The sequence below is a fragment of the Mytilus edulis genome, chromosome 9, assembly GCF_963676685.1.
Source record: "Mytilus edulis chromosome 9, xbMytEdul2.2, whole genome shotgun sequence".
Taxonomy (NCBI): Eukaryota; Metazoa; Mollusca; class Bivalvia; order Mytilida; family Mytilidae; genus Mytilus; species Mytilus edulis.
Window position 1 is genome coordinate 77120105 of NC_092352.1, and position 22734 is coordinate 77142838.

The 22734-nt window shown below is 33.2% G+C and overlaps 1 protein-coding gene across 3 annotated transcripts; it reads right to left on the reverse strand.

The window, feature by feature from the left end:
• Window positions 1-1880: 1880 nt before the first annotated feature.
• On the reverse strand, window positions 1881-13987 carry LOC139489089 (putative leucine-rich repeat-containing protein DDB_G0290503). Of its 3 annotated transcripts, none has more exons than XM_071275210.1 (5): window positions 13450-13987; window positions 5972-6632; window positions 4457-5056; window positions 2828-3232; window positions 1881-2068 (listed from the first exon to the last, which is right to left on the reverse strand). In XM_071275210.1, the coding sequence occupies exons 2-5, from the start codon at window positions 6360-6362 to the stop codon at window positions 2046-2048; spliced, it is 1419 nt and encodes a 472-aa protein (XP_071131311.1). In that variant the 5' UTR covers window positions 6363-6632; window positions 13450-13987; the 3' UTR covers window positions 1881-2045. The 3 variants fall into 3 exon arrangements, with proteins under 3 accessions (XP_071131311.1, XP_071131312.1, XP_071131310.1); XM_071275211.1 differs by having other exon boundaries at window positions 13582-13757; XM_071275209.1 differs by having other exon boundaries at window positions 1881-2230; window positions 13450-13560.
• Between the last annotated feature and the right edge of the window lie 8747 nt (window positions 13988-22734).

The following is a 22734-nucleotide window of genomic DNA, read 5'->3' on the forward strand; positions in this document are numbered from 1 at the left end:
AGGTTCAATCCACAATTTTCTACATAAGAAAATGCCTGTACCAATATTGAAAACAACACGTTATTAATTTCTTGCGTCCGAAGCGCTTTTCTGGATTTACCTTCATCAGGAACGCTCAAAGCCAAACATTTGAAATCCAAAGATGTATAAGTACCGAAACCGTTGAAGTTAGGAATATGACAGTTGTTACCCATTCGTTTGATGTGTCTGAGCTTTTGATTTTGCCATTTGATTACGGACTTTCCGTTTTGAATTTTCCTAGGAGTTCAGTATCTTTGTGATTTTACTCTTTATGTGTATATGAACATGAAAATCAGTAAATTAATGTTGTCTATTACTGATCATATTCTAGTCATTATTGCGATGAATAATTTACGCAACTTTTAAATTATGTTATTTTGCTTTATGAGAAGGTCTTCGATTTAATTAATCATTTAATGAAGTATCGTGCAAAAAAGAAGCGAAACATACAAAAGTGACATCCAAAGTCGTAAGTCGAGAAAAAATAAAAAGACAACTAACACTATACAAAACACATCGAAAACTAAAGACTGCATGAGCAACACGAACCCTTCAAAAGCCAATGGTGAAAAGCCTAAAATACCCTGGATGATGACACTGGACTATGGCAAATGTTACTAGTTATCTCATATAAAGGTATAGAATTGGGACACTATTTATAACCATATCGTCCAGTGATATTATAGGATTTTCAAATTGAGAGTTTACAATTGAATTATTATAATTGCCTTTTTAAATCATCAGGCTCTTACTGTTTTGACGCCGATAATGTGAGTTTTGGGTAGAAGATCATAGAAATATACAAAAATTTATTATCCACACATTCGTTAAGCGAACAATGAATTTTGTTATTGGAAATCATTTCACCGACCATAATCAGATTTATTAATGACATTTACATTTCACACAATAAAAAAATATCTATCATCTTTTTAAACATATATAAGTGACAGTTAATCATTTTTGAACGTGAAAATTAGCCATTAGAAAGTTTTTAAAAGTATTTTAAATTAAGGAATATATCTCCAACATGCAAGGCTCAGAATGCCTGCTTGGGCTTTGGACCACTTTTTGTTTTGGTTTATAAGGTCATCAATTTTGAAGTTTTGGATTTTCAAATAGTTTGGTCTCTAGCAGGTTGAAAAGATGAGACTGTCAACAAAGTGAGAGGTTTAGCGCTATAAAACCATGTTTAATCCACCATTTTCTACATTTGAAAATGCCCGTACCAAGTCAGGAATATGACAGTTCTTGTCCATTCTTTTTTAAAGTGTTTTGTCATTTGATTTTGCCATGTGATTTTCCATCCGATTGGATTTTCCTCTGAGTTCAGTATTTTTGTGATTTTACCTTTTACAAGATACGCATATGGTGCAGTAAAATTAGTACCCTTACTGTTTTTATTTGTAAATATAATGATTCGATATAAGCGAAAAGGTAAACATGTAGCATTTACACATAACATACACAATAATAAGGTTACAAATTCGCACAGCGATAGCAAAATAAACTACCATTGACCCCTTTTTTTCTTGTAACGGCAGTATTGTCAACTTTCTTTGAACTTTAATTAAAAATAAAACTGTTAACAGCTTACAAACTTTGGGAATCGTTTCAAAGATAACTATTCCATGTATTCACTGTGTGCCAAGTCGTTTAAGCGCATACATAACACGTTTGGAGTACAGGCGCGGATCAAGAGGGGGGGTTCCGGGGGTTGGAACCCCCCCTTTTTTTTGGACGATCAATGCATTTGAATGGGGACATGTAATTGGAACCCCCCCCCCCCCCCCCCCTTTGTCCTGGGTTAGGAACCCCCCTTTTTTAAAATGGCTGGATCCGCCCATGGGAGTATGAGGTTAGAGTTATGTTTTTATGGGTTAGAAAAGTGTAATATGTTACCAATTAGAAATCAATACCATCAATGAAAATAGCAGCATTAAAAGTCATATGGTATGTTTCCGAGCATTAATCTATATACATCTCCATATTTACAAACATAATCTTTTTTCTAGATACAAATTTTATGCTGCATCATTGTTAACACCTGCAAAGATAAAAAAAAACATTACAAATGAACGTATTGGTTAAAGGGCTGTTTAACAGTGAAATACGTCATGAAACTTTCAAATTGGGTTCTGTTATGGGCCAGTTGAAATAAATTCTATACCCATTAAGACGGCATTTAGGCCTGTTTGATTCTGAAACACTACAAAAACAAATAAAAAAATAGAAGAAATAGACACAACTATTGTTAAACATGGAACACCACCAGCATATAATCAACTCTATACGTGTACCAAACATTTCGTTTTATCGCGAAAAATTGAAATGGGATCTATACAATTTTATATAGTAATACAACGACACACTACTGGAAAGAAGTTAGTTCATTAAATCATAATTTTGGTCAAAAATTTTACCGGGATAATTTTATAAAAACATATTGTTTCAGGTGAAATCAATTTTCACCTACTGTGTCTGTTAGATAGAACAAAGAATGGAAACGGATAATGTGTCGAGGAGACAACAATCTAAACGAAAAGCAGAAAACTTTCCAAGGCTACCAACGAGTCTTAAATGCAGCCAGATAATGACAAACCCGGAGGCTGGCTTCCCTATTTGGGATAGGCGCAAAAATACAGCGGGGTTTAACAAGTTTTGTGTGATGACAATTAGGGAGACTGTTCCTGAGTTATGGGAAACTTTATTCACCCCCTTATCTGATACCTTCGAAATCTTACGTATGAATCATAGATATAAAACCCATATACATATGATATATAACTATTTCATATATAGTTACCTTTGGGACTGTCCGTTGTTTTCAACGCTATATGATCGTCTGACAAAACTGGTTGGTCTAACATTGTCTCTCGAAGTTCACGACTTAAATTTGACATATGAGTTTGATGCTGTTGGGATCGTTGCAGCGCCATCTCTGAAGCTTCTTGTGTTTCTCTTGTCATATTTTCAACAAATGCGTTAAATTCCGCAGAAAGAGATTCAACTAAATTCATGTCTTCTAATGCAGCCTTTATTTGATCTGCCAATGCATCTATTTTATTTGCATTTGAAGTTGCCTTTTCAGTAGTAGTTTGTTGAAAAAGCGCCAACTCGTTTTTATATTGTTCCTGTGCCAAATCAATCGCAGTATATATTGACTCCATCTTTTTCTTCTTATGATATTCCTGATTTATTTTGTACTGCTCTAAAATACATTGAAGAGCAGTTTTAAAGTTCAAGACATAGTAAAATTAGTAATAGAGAATCTCCAATGGTTTGGAAATAAATTGAAAATAACGGAAAATTTAAATTATGTTTAAATGTTTAATAAAATGTAGTACTCAGTCTGGGAATGTATTTCAAACGAACTAAGTTATTTTTACCTATCAGACAACAGACGTAACTATACTGCATTTTGTTAAACGTTGTCATCCGGATGACGTAAAAGTATTATCTTAAAACTTGAGATATTGACCTTTAAATATGGCGTGCTGATATAAATATATTTGATTAATTACCGTCACGCAAGTTTCAATAAATATCGATGTGTTTGGTATTAGAATAATGTATATGTTACATTGTCAATTACAAAATGTATTATGAGTGCATTGCTAATGTAAATCCCTATTTTTAATAATGATATTTCCTCTGACCTCTGAGAACAACATTACAACAGACCTTTTACCTTACAATCGCCAAAACAGTACACATCATATCTCAAAACTTAGCTCAGGATTAATTTGATAAGTTAAAATATTTAGAGTTGTCGTTCTTCCTACTGAATATCAGTTTATACTATAGTAAATGATATTAAGATTAATATATAAAATTAAGATGGGGTATAATTGCCTATGAGACAAGTCTCCTCAAGAGACCAAATGACGCAAAAATATACAACTATACGGCCCTCAACAATGAGCAAAACATATACCACATAGTGAGTTATTAAAGTGTAATACCACTAAATCCTAAAATAGGTCGAAATGAAATATTTCCTTGAATTTGACATTTGTAGGTAATTAATTCTACATTTATTGCAGTCAATTTGTTTTAGTCATAAACATATATCTTTGGTATTTCAAAGCACCATTATGTTTTGGGGGTTCTATAAAATATTTTGGAAACAGGAGGTTACATGGTTACTAAATCTTGCACACAGGTTAAAAAGATGTGAGAATGTGATTAGTTAACTTCTCTAATGATGGTTTTTTTTACATGCAATTACATGTTATGTCAAAAATGCATAGACAGCATATTTAAAGGACAAAGGCAGTATTTAAACTTGTTGACAATCTGTTTTCATTATCATTTAAGTCAAATAATGTTTATTATTCAAGAAAAATACAGTTGACAGTGACCTACAAATAATGAATTACAATTCATCTTCGTTAGAAAATATAACAGCTTAAATATCAACTATTAATTTTACCTTTTTCTTCCTGTGTTAAATTGTCCATTTCTAATGTTTCTATCTTGTCCTGATGTACGTCTGTTCTTTTGTTCAATGTTTTTATATTTTCATGTGAAGTGTCTGTAATTTCTTTCAGTGTTCCTATCTGTTCTGTGTGTACAGTCGTATGTTCTTCCAACTCCACTAGTTGATCCCTGTGTTGATTTGTCTGTTCTTCCAATGTACCGATCTTACCCTGGTGTTGGTCTGTGAGATCTTCTAATGTTCCGATCACATTTTGATGTTCGTCTGTTGTGTCTTCCAAGTTTTCTATTTTTATTTCATGCTCATCAACTGAAACTTCTAAATTTTCTATTTTGACTTCATGGTCGTCAGTTTTAGCATTTAAATTCTCAGTCTTGTAATCACTTTTTTCAGTGGCATCTTCTAGTGATTTGATCCTCAAGATTTGTGAACAGGTACTCTGTTCTAAAGTCTTAATGTTCTGCTGATGTTGTTCTGTAACCTTTTCCAATGTCTCTGTTCCACTTTTGAATTTGCTTGCTGTATTCTTTATGTCGTTGTCAAGTGACTGAATACTTACCTTATGTTCATTCAGTGTAATTTTCAAATCTTGTTCTAAGAAAAGAAAACTATTCGTATTATTCAAGTAACGAAAACTAGCTTGCAGGTTGTCTTCGTATATTTTCAATGAGTGTTTTATCATTAAAGGGAAAATTTTATCTCAAAATGCACTGTGAACTATAAACAGAATCTTGATGAAGTCATCACGTAGCAAAAGTGAATTAAATTTTACAACAACCAATGGAAGTTTTTAACGACCTTGACTGACTATACAGACCTTGCAAGGTCGATAAATTTGACAGAGAGGTCGTATTTAATTTTATATCACCATAAAAAAGCTGACATATGCATAAGATCATAAAATCCAAATGTATTTCAGACTAACCATGCAAATCACGTAAAACGAACTTATTTATATTACTTTTTTTTCCCTAATGTCACTCAATTTTAAGCTTTCACTTTAAATAAAATAAATATAAATGGTGTGATAAATATTTTAAGACGAGTTCCGTATGAAAGAAAAAAGTAAAATCGCAAAAATACTGAACTCAGAGGAAAACCAAGGTGAAAGTATATATAATCACATGGCAAAATTAAATAACAAAACGCATCAAAAACGAATGGACAAGAACTGTCACATTCCTGACTTGGTACAGGCATTTTCAAATGTAGAAAATAGTGGATTGAACCTGGTTTTATAGCTAGCTAAACCTCTCACTTGTATGACAGTCGCATCAAATTCCATTATATTGTCACCGATGCGTGAACAAAACAAACAGACACAATAGGTAAAAAGGTAAAAAAAATAGGGGTACAGCAGTCAACATTGTGTTATCATCTAAATCACTATAAAAACAACAAATGTTACGAAGAAGCACAAGAACGTTCAGTCACATTATTTATATTTTCAATGAAGCATGCTCAATGTAAAAGAGTCGTAGCATCATACAAAGTAAAAAGTATGCGTACCTTGTTCTTCGATCATCTGAACTGTATTTTTCACCAGGGAAATTTGTTCTTTAAATGTATTTTCATTTTTCATAAGGATTTCCAGATTTTCCAAATACATCTTTTCTGTTTCTATGTCCATGCAACATGATTCTAAATGCTCAAATGTCGACACAAACTCATTCTTTGCTGTTCCGAGGTATATTTCTAGCCTTCCGGATATGGATTTGAAGATTGTGAAGTAATCCGTTAATTCCTGGTCTGTTACCAGTGTATTGCCCCGGTGAAGAACTTCATTACGTTTCCTTCGAATACGCTCAATATTAGCTCCAATGGTGTCGGGTCTGCTGGGAAATCCCACCCTTGAGTTGGAGGAGGAACCAAATTTAGATTTCGAATTAACTTGTAGCATAATGATATATCTAGATTTCTATAGCCATTTAACTGTACACCAGTGATCTGTTTCCATTCATGTGCTCTTAAATACCGTGATAAAGATTTGTTTGCATTAACATGCATAGACAACAAGTGAGGTGGCTCTTTAATGGTAAGTAGCTTCTGAAGAACGTTTGGTAGTTCACTTTGTGCTGCACACCCAAGACGAGCATAATTGGTAAATGACGATTTAGCTGCACTAGCCATCTTACTGAAGTGGTAGTGCTATAGATGAAATTCAATTAATCTGTCAAAAATAAATAGTAAAGTTTGATAAAAAAAACAGTTGAATTAATTATACAGTTATATGATAAGATCAAAGTCCAACAACCGCACATAATAAATGTATGAATATCATTCAACAGTAACTTTAAGATTATACTTTATTTTACGACGTGTCTTCGTTATGAGGGATATCTTGTTTTGTGCCAAAAAAACAAACCCACCAAAAACGTTCATATGAAATAACTGACAAGATGGTAGTCACTGGAAAGTATGACCAGATCTTTTTCTGCGATTTAAAATAATATAGTATTAATGAATGGGTGTTTTTATAATGGCCCTGTTATATGTCCAAGGTCTGTTATAATGGTCGAGGAAGTCTGTAATGGCCCGAGGCAACGCCGAGGGCCATTACAGACATCCGAGGCCATTATTACTGACCGAGGACATATAACAGAGCCATTATAAAAACACCCATTTCTTAATACATTTATTAACCAACTGAATAAAAGTGTATGTGTTAATATACCAAATATCCAAGATATTAAGTTGACAGAAGTTATGTGTTGAAAAACAGGAGGAACAGTGATCCCTATATATGGTTCTTTAATGTTGGTTGCTGGTTACTAAATTAAATAAAATACAAAAAAGTATTATACTATTTACAACTTAATTTTATTAACTTTATTAATCAAAGAGCTGATAGCTCTGAGGTGGAAGAAAGTGAATAAAAGGTAACCTAAATTACCACAAAAGCAGCTCCACTAACCCAGGCTGCTTTGTTCCATTAAGGTCATAAGTACATGGATTTCCCATCCGTACAATCATTTTCTATGTTCAGTGGACTGTGAAAATTAGGTAAAATCTTTAAATTGGCAGTAAAATTAAGAAGATCATATCATAAGGAACACATGTGCACTAAGTTTCAAGTTGATTGGATTTCAACTTCATCAAAAACTACCTCGACCATAAACTTTATAACCAGAAGCAGGACGAACGGACAGACCAGAAAACATAATGCCCATAAATGGAGCATAAAAATAGTAAGGCTTGTTACATACCCGCCAACTTTTGAAAGTTCCCGTAGGGGTTTTTAATGCACAACAACAATTTTAAGGTTACAATTTTAAGCGAAGTATTTTGCACGATCTGGATTGTCTAGAAAAAGTGTCATATTTGTATGATGAACTTACATGCCTTTTTCTTAAGTCTGTTTGCATCATGATTCTAGTTATTAAATCGGTAGAAGAGATGAAGCTAGCAGATCAGGGTTTAATTTCAACAAGAATATTAGACTCTTGTTGAAATTTCCAATTTTGAATTATGCACACAAAGATGGACCTTTAACAGGTTGGGAACAACACTCCAAATGAGGGATAACCTTATTGGAAGAACATTACAACCCACTGTAAAAAATGAGCACATTTTTATTCATATTATTTGATGAAACTTTCCCCCAAGAACTAAGCATCTATTAAGTACTAAATGGTCAAAATATGTCAAAATAATATTCTGTTGTTTCTAAACTTATATCTTCTTTATTAATTTGACCCCTCATTTAGAAAAGTTGTTCCAAATATAAGAATTTTCCCACTTTTGAGTTTAATAAAAATCTTAAAAATGTTCTTTCTTTTATTTCAACAGTAAAATGACCCCTTGTTTTAGGAACAGTCCCTTATTTAAGGGACACCACTCATAATTGGGGGGGGGGGGGGGGGGGGTGTCCCAACCTGAATACAAAAATAAAATATGTTACAACCAGTATTATGTCAATAAATAAGTGAAAAAAAAATACAATTTAGACTATCTTTATTATGTTTATGGTAATACAGTAGACTCCGGACAATCAAAATATCAGCTAAAAATATCCGATTACCCGATATATTCAATTAGACGATGAATGTATATTCAATGAATATTCTACAATAATAAGTAGATCTATTGCTTAATATGTGAAAGGGCTGGAGGATTGATGGAGTGATTTTCATCAGTTACATCACCACGATGTTTGCAAGAAAAATTATCAGCTGATTATGTAGCTAATGATTAAATTTGTTTCCACTTGCAGTTTTTAAATCCTATATTTATTAAAATCAATCAAATGTCCTGCAATATTTATGTAAATTATTATCTTCCATCCATAGTTTGTCTTTACTTGTTTAGTAAACAAATTATTTACATTTTCACACAGGTAAACTAATTTGGCTATAAATAGATCAAAGCATGTCTGAGTAGAATCTCTAATCTAAAATCGTAATTGTTATAATTTTATTTCTTTAAATAATCAAATTTATATTTATGAAAATAATCATGATTGATAAATTAGTATTGCATAAAGTTTACGCTTTCAGAGACTATTTATGTTTAGTTCATGGTTCTAGAGGCTTCTTCACATATGTGTTAACAAACCAATATGGCCGTCACACGTGATTACCTTTGCACATGTGAAAAAAATATTTCTGACAAAAGTCAGATTTCCCTTGTCAAAAAAAAATTATATTTATATTTATATTGCAATAAATTATTCAGAAGGAGGTACATTAAGTTTCAATTATATTTCTTATTCTATGAGCATTTAGAGTTTAATCAAATTCTCCCAACAGTAACGTACTGCTCTTGTCAACTGAGTCTTGAATAATTTTATAAATAGATTCAAACCATTTGAAGTAGAAAGGCATTAGTTCACATGACAAGGAAAACAATGAATAAAGACACCAATTTAATACGAAATAGATCCTTTTTATTTATTAAAAACAAAATCTTGTCTGCAAGATTGCAAATTCGTAACTTCAAGAGCGAACTTGTAAACAGGGCGAGTTGTCCCGATACCAAATTCACGCATGCGTACTACAAATATCTACAGTAAAAACATCCGGTTACAAGTAAACAAATAATGTTCATGGATTTCATGTGAATGAGATGAAATCTATTAATTTACATAAATAAAAAGGTCATATTTACGATAGAGATTGTTTTTCAATCCTAATTTACAAATTAAATGATTCAGATGCTTAATCATGTGTAAAAATCGGTGTCAGGAATCTTAAGTCGTTATGAAATTGTAATACACAGAAACGAATGCGGCATACGGAGGCTCAATGAGTTTAAAGTCGGTCCCATAGGTCTTCAGAAGGCTTGACGTCTTCTTCCACCAAAAACCCTAACTGTGCTTTATACAGACAAACCGGGCATTAATACAGGGCCATTACAGAAAAACAGGGCCATTACAGACAAAAACAGGGCCATTACAGAAAAACAGGGCCATTACAGAAAAAAAACAGGGCCATTACAGAAAATATGTTATTTTAAATAACCAGTCATTTTTGGCAATAATGTACTTAGTTGGTTAATAAATGTATATAATGCACAAAACAACACAATATTCAATATACTACAATACAACGTATAACATGTATAAACATACACAAAACACAAAACAACACAATATTCAATATACTACAATACAACGTACATGTATAACATATGTATATAATACACAAAACAACACAATATTCAATATAATACAATACAACATATAACATGTATATATAATACAATATGTCTACCAAGTATTAACAAACAACACAATATATATATATATAAACACCAATATAGCGCTATATTCAATGCGGTATAAGTGTAAGTATAAGTGTAAGTGTCTGTGCGTAGGCATAATGTATTTTATGGAGTGGAGTGTTGGAGTGGAGTATTGGAGTGGAGTGTTGGAGTGAGATTTTGGAGTGAGATTTTGGAGTGAAATTTTTGGAGTGAGATTTTGGAGTGATTTTTTTTTTGGTGAAATTTTAGAGTACCGGTATATAGTATATTATTCTAGAAGTAGTAGAATGTCAGGGGGTTAAATGTTTTGTTTATAAATTTTGAACAAGTATTCATTAAAAATAAATAAAGAAAAATTACAGAAAATTAAAGAACAATTGAAGGAAGGACACAAAGAAATTTTAGATCAGCACAACATTTTTTACAATTATGTGTGGGACGACACATATTTATCTTAGCTTTCCGTCTGACTGTCTGTCTTTCCGTCTGTCTGTCCATCCAATAAATTTAGTTTTACTATGACAAGTTACAGATAAAGTTTAAATTCTGTTTCGGTCTGATATTTATGAGTTATGACCCTTGGACTTAGGAAATTAATTAATCAGTTTTCAATATTTTTATGCCCCACCTATGATAGTAGAGGGGCATTATGTTTTCTGGTCTGTACATCCGTTCGTCTGTCCATCCGTTCGTTCGTTCGTTCGTCCGTCTGTCCCGTGTCAGGTTAAAATTTTTTGTCAAGGTAGTTTTTGATGAAGTTGAAGTCCAATCAACTTGAAACTTAGTACACATGTTCCCTATGATATGATCTTTCTAATTCTAATGCCAAATTAGAGTTTTGACTGCAACTTAATGGTCCACCGAACATAGAAAATAATAGTGTGAGTGGGGTTTAACCGTGTTAAATTACAGATCAAGTTAATAATCAATTTTCTGCTCTTTTTGTGTCATGCTTAAACATATTGATTTAATATTTGGTATACATATATATATATAGTGTTTGATTCATATATTGGTACGACCCTCAAATGATTTGCATTATATATTATTACCTGAAACCTGTGATAACCCAGTTCACAACAAAGAAATACTGCAACCGTTTAAAGAACATTATAGTAAAATCTGCTGAAAATATATTCTTGTGTGTCAATTGATTCTAATGAATATTATTGATAACTGTTTCTTCTAAGTTATCAATGTTCATAGTTGTGTACATCAACGTGTAACATCATAGGCAATAATGATGCATTCTTTTGTGACCTCGTTTGACTCTATTTTATTAATGAAGTCTTTTGTATCTTGATTGTAAAAATTATGCCTCTTCAATAATGGTTTTAAGATTAGACCCAGTTATCTTTCAATGCGTCTCGTGGGAGAGTTACACTTATTGATGATTGGTCGGTAAGGAATGTTTATGTTTCCAACTATTTGACCAGTTCGGAATGCCTTATTAATTATTTCTAGATTAATTTTATGAACTTTTGGAAGAAGGTACATGTGTCCGTGTTTTGATTCATTATTATTCCTCAAGAAATTATAAGTTTGTGAATCTATTTCTTTTTTCCTATATAGATTTTCAACAATATCTTTTATAGATTTGACAACAACGTTAGTAGTTGGTTCATTTATTTTCAACTTTTATTAAATGCGGTTCCTTCAACCAACATACGTAATGAATCTCAAGACTTATATATTTTATTGAGACCATAATTATTATATGCCTTATAACTACAACTAAATAGTTTTGTAAATATTGAAATTTGACCAATCTCTCTTGTTAATATGTATCCACATATTGGAGATTTATCATATATATATATGATATTATATTACTATTGATGTATCTATACCAGTGCCTGTATTAAAAATCAGTGGCGGATCCAGAAATTTTCATAAGTGGGGGCCCACTGACTGACCTAAGAGGGGGCCCGCTCCAGTCACGCTTCAGTGATTCCCTATATAAGCAACCAATTGTTTTCCCAAAAGGGGGGGCAGGCCTCATGCCCCCCCCCCCCCTAAATCCGCCTCTGAAAATTACCATATTACCTATGTTTTATATTTATATTTATAGCTCAGCCTGCTACGAAGGTTTAACCACACACCCCAGGTGTAACAATATTTTCTCAATGTAAATCCAGGAAATAACACTGTAATTGCAGTTCATCTTTTATTATTGTGTTCTATTGATACCGAAATGATATCTAGGTAATACCATTTAATAACTTATTTTTTCATAAATACAAATTTCATCTAAATTAAATTCAGAAAATGAAAATACTTTCATCATGTAAAAATTTCCTAATGAGGATGCTGCCAGATTTTTAAGAGATTGGGAAATCACAATGCTAAATAATTATATAACTCTTAGTTATGCATCAGTAGATCAGGAGAATTTGAAATTGTTTATAAAGGACTGTTGATATGAGGTCGTTCACATTATTATTCGAATACTTCACTGCATGCATATTTTTATTTCTATTTCAGTATAGTTTGTTTTTAAATTATTCACTACAAAATTTTTCATCAAATTTCACTCCAAAATCTCACTCCAAAAATTTCACTCCAAAATCTCACTCCAAAAGTTCACTCCAACACTCCACTCCAATACTCCACTCCAACACTCCACTCCATACAATACATTATGCCCTGTGCGTATGTGTATATATGTGTACACAAGTTCAATGTGTATCGGTGAAACTAAATCGAACTAATCCTGTTTACATAAAAAACAAAAAAACAGACACCTAAACCAAATCTCAGTTGGGTATCTTACCCTATAAATCGCAATGCAAATTCACAAAGTTTAACTATAATTTCAAAGTGTGTAAAATATATATATATATATATAAATCAAAACTGTATTTTTTAAACAAACATTTTTTAAATTGGATATGTGTATATCCGGTTCCGGTCGAAGATGGCCTTGACCTTGGGTGTGTCTGTGGATGGGGTCGGGTATGTAGGGTGTGATACTAATGTACAAACTTTATCCGAGACTAAGTTTACAAGTCTCACAAAGCGTGTTAAATAATCACAATCAAATGTTAAAACTCAACACGATATACTCTAATCTTAATGTTTTTCAAGTACAATGTAATAACGACGTGGTTTACTTGTTTAACAAAGCACTTTTTCTAATGCACAAAATTTGTCCAAATCGCTATTGTTTTCTTAAAATTTCTATGTTATTTTACATCAATAGCAACCACACCTTCAAGCGGTGTTACACAAACATCATGAACATATAAATAGATAAATATAATACATAAAATATAAATGCAAACCTTTACAATGAATATATAAGTCAATCTCAAGCAGTCAATTTTTGTAGAAAACACGTTTTTCCTTTCACCGGATGTTGATGTAGATTACGGTCGAGTACACTGATAAAAGATGTACTCACTAAACTAACTTACTAATCTTATTCAGTATAAAATCCAGTACAAAAGGATCATCGCTGAATTCATAGATGCAATACCCATAGATACAGTTCGCCAAAAGTTCCCCACTGTTCTCTTAGCCGTATTTGGCACAACTTTTTTGAAATTTTGGGTCCTCAATGCTCTTCAACTTTGTATTTGTTTGGCTTTTTAACTGTTTTGATCTGAGCGTCACTGGTGAGTCTTATGTAGACGAAACGCGCGTCTGGCGTATTAAATTATAATCCTGGTACTTTTCTCTATTGTTAGATAAAAAGAACCACGACCAAATTGACTGTCTTTGATGTTTCATGTGTGTTGTACTCAATCAAGTAACTGTAGCCACATCTCTTATATGTTGATCTCATTGACCAGTATAATAGATTTTCTTAAATGTCTTCTCGAGTTACGTCCCTTCTGTTGTTAAATGATGTCTATTTTTAGCGCACTGGACAGACAAATAAAATGGTCAAAAAATGAATGAAATCGATCAAAAATGGCACATTTTACAAGTGAAATATTGAACTAAATTGAAAAATGTATTTTTTAGGCTCGTATCTTTATATTTTATAAAAATTGTGTTCCTGTTAGTTCCTGAAAATGGGAATAGCACGGTGTTGAACTTTTAAAATACACCTTTTCTTTGATATGCTTCATTGAGGTGTCGAACTGCGTCGAAATTTGTGAAAAATAATAAGAAAGTACATCATTTTCCTTTTTTCGTCAGTTTTTCTACAGTTTTAGAGGAGAAATTGTCTTTTTCAGATCATTTTCATATATTACAGAATAAGTTAGTTACTAAATCATAGATGTATTTTATATATTTTATGGCTAATTACAAAAATTATAATAAAAATACATTCATGATGTTTATGAAATATGTATTTATAAGTAAAAAGTTTTAAGAATTTAGTGAAATAACAAACATACAAGGCATGGAAAATATTTTTGGAGCATACATATTTTCAACTTGTTCAATGTTTTCTAACAATTATATTTTTGATAAAGTTGTTTATAATAGTAGGCATACATTATTAAGATAAAGTTAAATTGATATAAAATCTTAAAATTTAGATATGATGAAAACAGAAGTTCTTCCTAAAAAAGAAAAATATTCACATTTATTAGTTTCTTTTCGGGAATAATTTGTATTATCGCTATTTTGTGCATTTTTCTTTTGATCTTTTTTTGTGATAATTTTCATATCATGCTTCTTGCTTGAGATGGAAAAATTATCGCTAGAAACTAAGGAGGCCACGTGGCGTTGCTAACGAAATTGACATGAAATTGACAACGTCGTCATAGGTAAAATAGCGATAAACAGATTATCATTGGTCAACTCAACTCGATTGCTTTTTCTCACTTTCGCTGTACCAGCTCAAGCGAGAAAATCAATCTCGTTGAGATGATCAACGATAATCTATAAATATTGTTTTATCTAAACAAATGTTATTTTTTTTTTATAATCAAGTCAGTATAAAATATATATTTAAGTCCTTATTGTTTTTGCTCAGTTCTTATTATTTTTATTATTCTTTTTCTTTTTCTTTTTCTTTTTCCGCCACTTTAAAAATGAACTTGTCCGCAGCGTTTCTCCAAAACCGCTGGTCAGATTAACGTAGGGTTTCATAGAATAATATACTAATATGTCTAGGTGAGCCATCAATCTTTCGTTTGTGCATTGGGGTCTATTAAGGGGTATTTTTTTTTGGGGGGGGGGGGGGGCAGAAAGAAGGTAGGGGTTTACTATAGAACCCTATGGGATTTTATTTTCTAAAATTTTCAAATGAATATAACTTGAAAACTGTAAGTGATAGATACATGCAGTCTTAAGAAATGATCAAAGGACAATAAAACAAAGGACATGAAATATAGGATAAGTCCGGGGGAAGGGGGGGGGGGGGGTCATCTCCACCCCTTCAATTTGAGAAAATGCTATTATCTTGTAAACGGTCCAGATCCCCACCCCTAAACCATATATATTCTTGAATGGGACGATAAAACAAATCAAATGAAATTAAAGGGAGATCCCTGGGAGTCACCCCCACCCGTTCAAATTCAGAATGTGCTATTATCTTGTTAACAGTCCAGATCCCCACCCCTAAACCATATATATTCTTGAATGGGACAATAAAACAAATCTATTGAAATTAAAGGGAAGTCCTTGGGGTCTACCCAACCCCCTTCTGTTTGCAAACTTGTAAACGGTCGAGATCCCCACCCCTAAACCATATATATTCTCGCATGGGACAATAAAACAAATCCAATGAACTATTTGGGGGAGTCACTGGGGGTCCCCTACACCCCCTTCTGTTTGCAAACTGTAAACGGTCGAGATCCCCACCCCTAAACCATATATATGCTTGTATGGGACAATAAAACAAATCTAATGAACTATTTGTGGAGTCCCTTGGGGTCACCCCACCCCCTTCTGTTTGCAAACTTGTAAATGGTCAGATCCCCACCCCTAAACCACATATATTCTCGTCTGGGACAATAAAACAAATCTAATGAACTATTTGGGGAGTCCCTGGGGGGTCACCCCCACCCCCTTCTGTTTGCAAACTTGTAAACGGTCAGATTCCCACCCTAAACCACATATATTCTCGTATGGGACAATAAAACAAATCTAATGAACTATTTGGGGAGTGACTGGGGGTCCCCTACACCCCCTTCTGTTTGTAAACTGTAAACGGTCGAGATCCCCACCCCTAAACCATATATATGCTTGTATGGGACAATAAAACAAATCTAATGAAATAAAAAGTGAAAATGTTCTTTTAAAATATTATTGGGAATTTTATTTTATTCGTTGGCAAACATGCTTTGTACAAACATGTTTAGTTTGGTTGACAAACGTGCTTAGTTTGTTTTGAGTCTAACCATGAAGAATCCTAGGCGTCACTTGTGCACATATATATATATATATATATATATCACTTTACTAGACTGAACCAATTTGTACTGGACCTTGATCAATGCCAGGCAACCATGGGACATACGAATTCTGGGAGCTTTGTTTGGGAGACTTCGTAACAGCATCCTGTTACAATTATTTCTTGTTTGAATTTGTTTCTTTCTGATTTTTAGCCTGTTTAATTGCTAAGTAGGTTTTAATTGTCAGTTTTCTATTGTCTTGATTGTCAATCTCACGGTGGGTATGGTTGTCCTGCGAGAGAACGTTCTGTGCTGGTGATTCGGTCCTGAAGGGTGCTGGTGATCAATGAAAAAATGCAAACAAAGACGAAAATGATGATTTTTGACGTTTTCACTCATACAAAATGGAAGAAAACAGTTGAGATTTTTTCAATTTTGTTTCTTATGGGTTCATATGTAAACCATAAAAAAGTTGACCCTCTAACCTGTTTCAGTAAGCGTAACACAAAAATGCTCATTTTCAGAAAATCTAGAACTGAAAAAATAAAACAAAATGCTCATAGAGTCCGCTTTCTATACCGCAATCCACACGACAAAACTGTTTTGTGAAAAAACATTGCAATTTATTAAAATTTAGCATTTTCTCAATTTATTCATGTCCTGATACTGTGCTGGTGGGTCCTGTCATTGTGCTGGTGGGTCCTGATACGGTGCTGGTGATTTTGGATAAGAAGTTGGTCATATTTGAAACAAATGTTATAAAATCAACAAAATTGGGCAGATAATTGTTGTCAATAGGATCTATGACTCCTATTTTAGCTCTTGTGCATCCATTTGGCTGTTTAATGTGTGTTTTCAAATGATGGTAACTTGTATTACATAATTACATAAAAGGGCAACATCTTTCGTCCAATATCAGATAACAATATAGTATCTAAAATAAGAATAGTTTTATTAAGATATTAAATGCCCCTTACATTGATGCTTCAACAATGACCAAATAAAATTGAGAATGGAAATGGGGAATGTGTCAAAGAGACAACAACCCGACCAAATAAAAAAACAACAGTAGAGGGTCATCAACAGGTCTTCAATGTAGCGAGAAATTCCCGCACCCGGAGGCGTCCTTCAGCTGGCCCCTAAACAAATATATACTAGTCCAGTGATAATGAACGCCATACTAATTTCCAAATTGTACACAAGAAACTAAAATTAAAATAATAAAAGACTAACAAAGGCCAGAGGCTCCTGACTTGGGACAGGCGCAAAAATGCCTATGCCGCATATACATGTTTGTTAGCGCTCCGCATACCCCTCCCCACTTCCTACCAACCAACCCTCCTCATTTCCTCCTTCATTGTTACAGTGGTGTACCAACACAACAACTTATCACATAAAATAATAACACAAAGACACAAATTATTGAACAACGAATGCTCGTACTGAAAGCTAGGTACTGAAAGCTAGTTCAAAGCCGCATTTTCAACTAATAAATAAACCATGTTCTCATATACAAAAATCCCAATCGTGTCGATTAAAAAAGTCTCAAAACTTAAGTTCACTTTTTAATGTTTGATGAAACAGAACTTTAAAAGTGTGCAGTGAATCTTGTGCTCACAACAGTTATTGTCATAATTATGTTTACATAAGACTTATATTGGAATTAAGAAGGTACCAAGAAATATTTTACAGTTCAATTTAATGATCATGAATGGAAGGAAATGGTACGGAAGTTTACATAGGACAAAAAGAAATTGATAGTATTTTTTGGCCAAAGACTTAAACGCTTCTTTGCATTATATAGTACAGCTCTTCTATAAAAGCATAGAAACTTTGATTGACTTGCTTGCTATGTTTTCTTGGATGTTTTCAAACAATAGGTAGGCGGAGTTTCAATACATACTGGGATTTGATTGGACAAATACAAACTGACAGGAATTAAAGTTAATGTTTTATTGTCCAAACAAATTCTAGTATATAGTAAACAGACTACTTACCTGTAGTTTACAAATATCCAAACAATCATAACAAGCAATTTGATCAATGGTTTGCTTTGCATATATTTATAGAAGAGCTGTAAATTCTAAAAAGAAAATTCTTGGTGTCGTAGATGGTTAAATCCTCAACAAAATCTCAATAACTTTGTTGGAACAAATAAAGGTTTTAAATCATGCAAATTTTGGTGGACTTGTTAGCTTCCACCCTGACGAGGCATGTTAGCTGTTCGTATGCTGTTGCACCTGACGCACGGAAACTTTCACATTTCCATCTTCTTTTCTGAAATATTTTACCCAGCTCATACTTGACAGGATTGTTATCCTAGTAAAAGGTGTAATCAATGAATTGAACACAAGTTAAAAATTCCACAATACTAGTATATAGTTCATTTTATGTGTCAATTTGTTCGAAAAAAGTCGAAAAGAAGAGAGTTTTTTAATGTCATGATTATCTGTCGCTTTCTAGATCTATGCTTAGCATTTATTTCAGATGACATAGACTCCTCACCCTGGTGACCCTGCTGCCTTTAGTAACTTTATCCGTATACACATATTAATAGATAAACAAAAGGCTGCAACTGGTATTTTTGTATTTAAAATGATTCGTTGTAACGAGAATATTTGTGGTGAATGGAAACTGTGAGGATCAAAATCTTAAATTGCTTATAAATGTTGCTGGACCCAGTTTCGTTATCTAATCTGAATTTTCTGAAATGTGCAAGGTAGAAAGACATTGGCCTTTTGATTTTTTTTACTCGGTAAGTTTTGCCCTAATTGCTTGAACTTTTGCAATATTAAAGCCGATTTCAATGAGTGTGTAGACAAAGGGAATATCTTTGGTTATCTTGCTTGCTGAACAGAAAAGTCATTGTTAGGTTATGTAAACTACCCTTCTTTAAGAGTAGACTAGTCCGACAAATGACACATCTTTCTGATTGTAGGACCAGGCTACTTCGAAAGGAGGATAGTACACCTTACCTAACAATGACTTCACGGTTTAGCTAACAACAAGGCTAACCAAAGATATTACCTCTGCCTACATACTCAATGGAATCGGCTGTCAATAAAAACTCAAATACATTTTAACAGACAGTGGTCATGTTTGTTGATGAATATTTTTTTACCTAGATTCACTCTTGAAAAATCATTTGGTAACTTTTGGTCAAGTAATTTCAGAAAAGATCTTTTTGTAATTGCGGACGCCAAGACAATACATAAACCTCACACGACCCCTCGACACAGGTGAGCTTATATCTGATCTTGCAAAATGATCGTAATCCCGAAAGTCGTAAACATATTTTCTTATCTTAAAAGGAGGCAAGAAGGGTTCCATTAACAGGCCAAGAAACAAGATTACAGTTAATTTGAAGAAAAAAAAATAAAAAAAATAGGGGTATTTTTTTCTCTCATAATAACAGTAAACATATTCACAACAATGTCAATTTCAAGAAAGCAGACAACAGTTAATTAGTCAATAACAGTACAGCATCAATGATCTTGAATATATGCCACTTTTAACTAAAATATAAAGGCACAGAACCAGGACATAGGAGCACAGAACCAGGGCCGTTTTTCTTATCACCAGCACAGCGTCAGGACAATTCCGTTTAACGAACTTGCACGACTTTTGCAATATAATATTGTTGTAATATACTTTGCATGGTACTTATGACGCATCAGAGAAAAATTAAGCAACAAAACAGTCGTTTTATTGCCGTTCTGATACAATGTAAACAAACCCACCAGCACAGAATCAGGACCCACCAGCACCTGACAGAACCAAATCACCAGCACAGAACGTTCTCTCGCAGGACAACCATACCCACCGTGAATCTGCATCATTAATTTTGCTATCAATACAGTGTTTACATATTCTTTGATCCAAAGGCGTATTATTATATCTGCCTTTTTCAATGTGTAAATTGTGGTTAGAAATTTTTAAGATGTATACTGATCCCGGGCTATAGTTTCCAATATTTCCGATAATCACAATAATCACGTTGAGTGCCATTTGTAGTGGAGTGGTTTTCTTGGCTATAGTAGACACAAATAAAACACTTCTCAGGTTTTGAATTTTAATTTATTACGATATCTAAAAGTTGTAAACAAAAGACCCTGTAATTAAATATAAAATTATAAACAAAGAATAATAGCATGAGAACAATGAAAACTCAATGAATTTCCAATTAAAATAAATTATACAAGTTGTTAATACTTTCTCTTATTTTGTTATTCTAACAAAATATCAATGTAATCTTATTGAATTTAATCGCTTATTGATTTTACAAACTATTCAATTATATAATATTGTCTTAAAAATACAATTTATATACAAAACTAGATTCTACACGAAACAAACTAAATAGCTAATGTTAAGCAAAAGCAAAGCAATTAAAATAAGCATTTAAGCAAACAAAATGATAAGCATTGATAGCAAAGCATATAAAACCCAACTCAATGCTTACCTCACACTTATATGCGAAGGTCAATAACAATATCCCCTCATGGGATGGAATCAACAGTACATAGTAACTCCTGAATATAAAACAAGTTGCTTTCTTTAAAAAAAGAAATGCAATCGTAAACCCAAATGCTTGTTTGGCATTATATATATATTAGATAATTGTTTAATAAAGATGTATTGTCTTATATTACTTTTGTTGTGCATAAGAATTAGAAACTGACATTGCCTGTTTAGTGGTTTAAATAATGTAATACCGGCTCCACACATCAACGTATAGATCCGACGTACGTCGGCCGAGGTAAAAAAAATTATGCACGCTACCAAAACGCTAGTAATTTTGATGCATTGAACCTGTCAATCATATCTGTATCGTGTGCACAACGAGCTTAAAGCGTGTATTGGGCGGTGTGCGTAAAGCGTACCTTAGCGTTTCTCCTGGTCTTCCTACATTCCCAACTGCAGGTCTGTCTATATGTGAATGTTTGTCAATAAGTCTGTCACATTCGCCCGTCTGCTTACATGTTTACCAGTCCGTCTATGTCCACTGGTTCGTCTACATGTTCACTAGCTTTGAAATAGCTTTCGGTAAGTGCGATTATTTCAGTGATTTGTGTCTATTGTTTTTATGTAAGTGATTATTGTGCACCGTACCCATAATTTTAGGGACGCGAATTGCAACTGATATTTTACAGTTTTTTCTTGCGATGTGTTGTCCTTAAGGTTTGGTTCATTTGGGAGGGTTGGGTTTATGGCCACCACATTGTTTATGTGCCAATGTCCATTTTAAAGCCAGAAACATGTAGTACAGTGGTTGTTGTTCATAATTCATGTCGGTCAAGTTGTTTTCGTAAATTATTTTGTTATCAATAAGGCTGTTTAGTTTTGTTTGATTTTTGTTTTTAAATCTTAATGGTCGGGGCATTTAATAGCCGACTAAATAGTAGTTTTTTTTCATTTTTGGAGGCCGCTCGGTGGCCTTTAAAGACTTACTACCACGTCATTGTAACTCTGGTAATCATTAGTGCTGGACCATGGTCGATCCTATATGCACCTTTGAGGGATATTTTTGTAGATCTTGTACAGCTCAAACTAATGTGAGTAGTTCCTGTACTTCTATGTCTAGTCCCATGTTTCATGGTTAGAGAGGGTGTAATATCTTCTGTAGGTTTGATGAAGTTTCACCCGTATCGGACTTCTTTTCCTAAATGAAAGCTTTAAGGCGACGAGTATTTTTGTATGCAATGTGCCCTTAACGTGTCTAAAACTTATCTGTAGCGTTTTCAACGCTCGTGTAGCGTGTATATTATGTGCGTGCAGTTTACAGGTACATGTATATACGTTTGACAAACGCTTGAGCTGAATGATTTTTTTTATGTTCCATTAAAATTTTCCTGAAGTAAAAGCGTTCACCAAGCGTATACCTTTGCATTTCGACGTACTTCAAACTTATGGAACGCGTGTTTAAACGCTTGCGTAAAGTTCCTCTGGTGAGCAACTAAGTTACGCATACGATGATACGGACTTTGTTAATTTTCTTTTTTGACTGATTGTTTTACATTGTCATTTCGGGGCCTTTTATAGCCGACTATGCGATACGTGCTTTGCCTGTTGTTGAAGGCCGTACGGTGACCCATAGCTTGTATTTCTGTGTTATTTTGGTTTCTTGCAGATAGTTGTCTCATTGACACCAAACCCGATATCTTCTTTTTTTATATTCGATATCTTATCGCCGACCTGGTTAAGTCTGCTAAAAATGCATGCATGATTAATTTTTAGGTTATCAGTCGTAATTAAAGTGGCACATTTAATTCG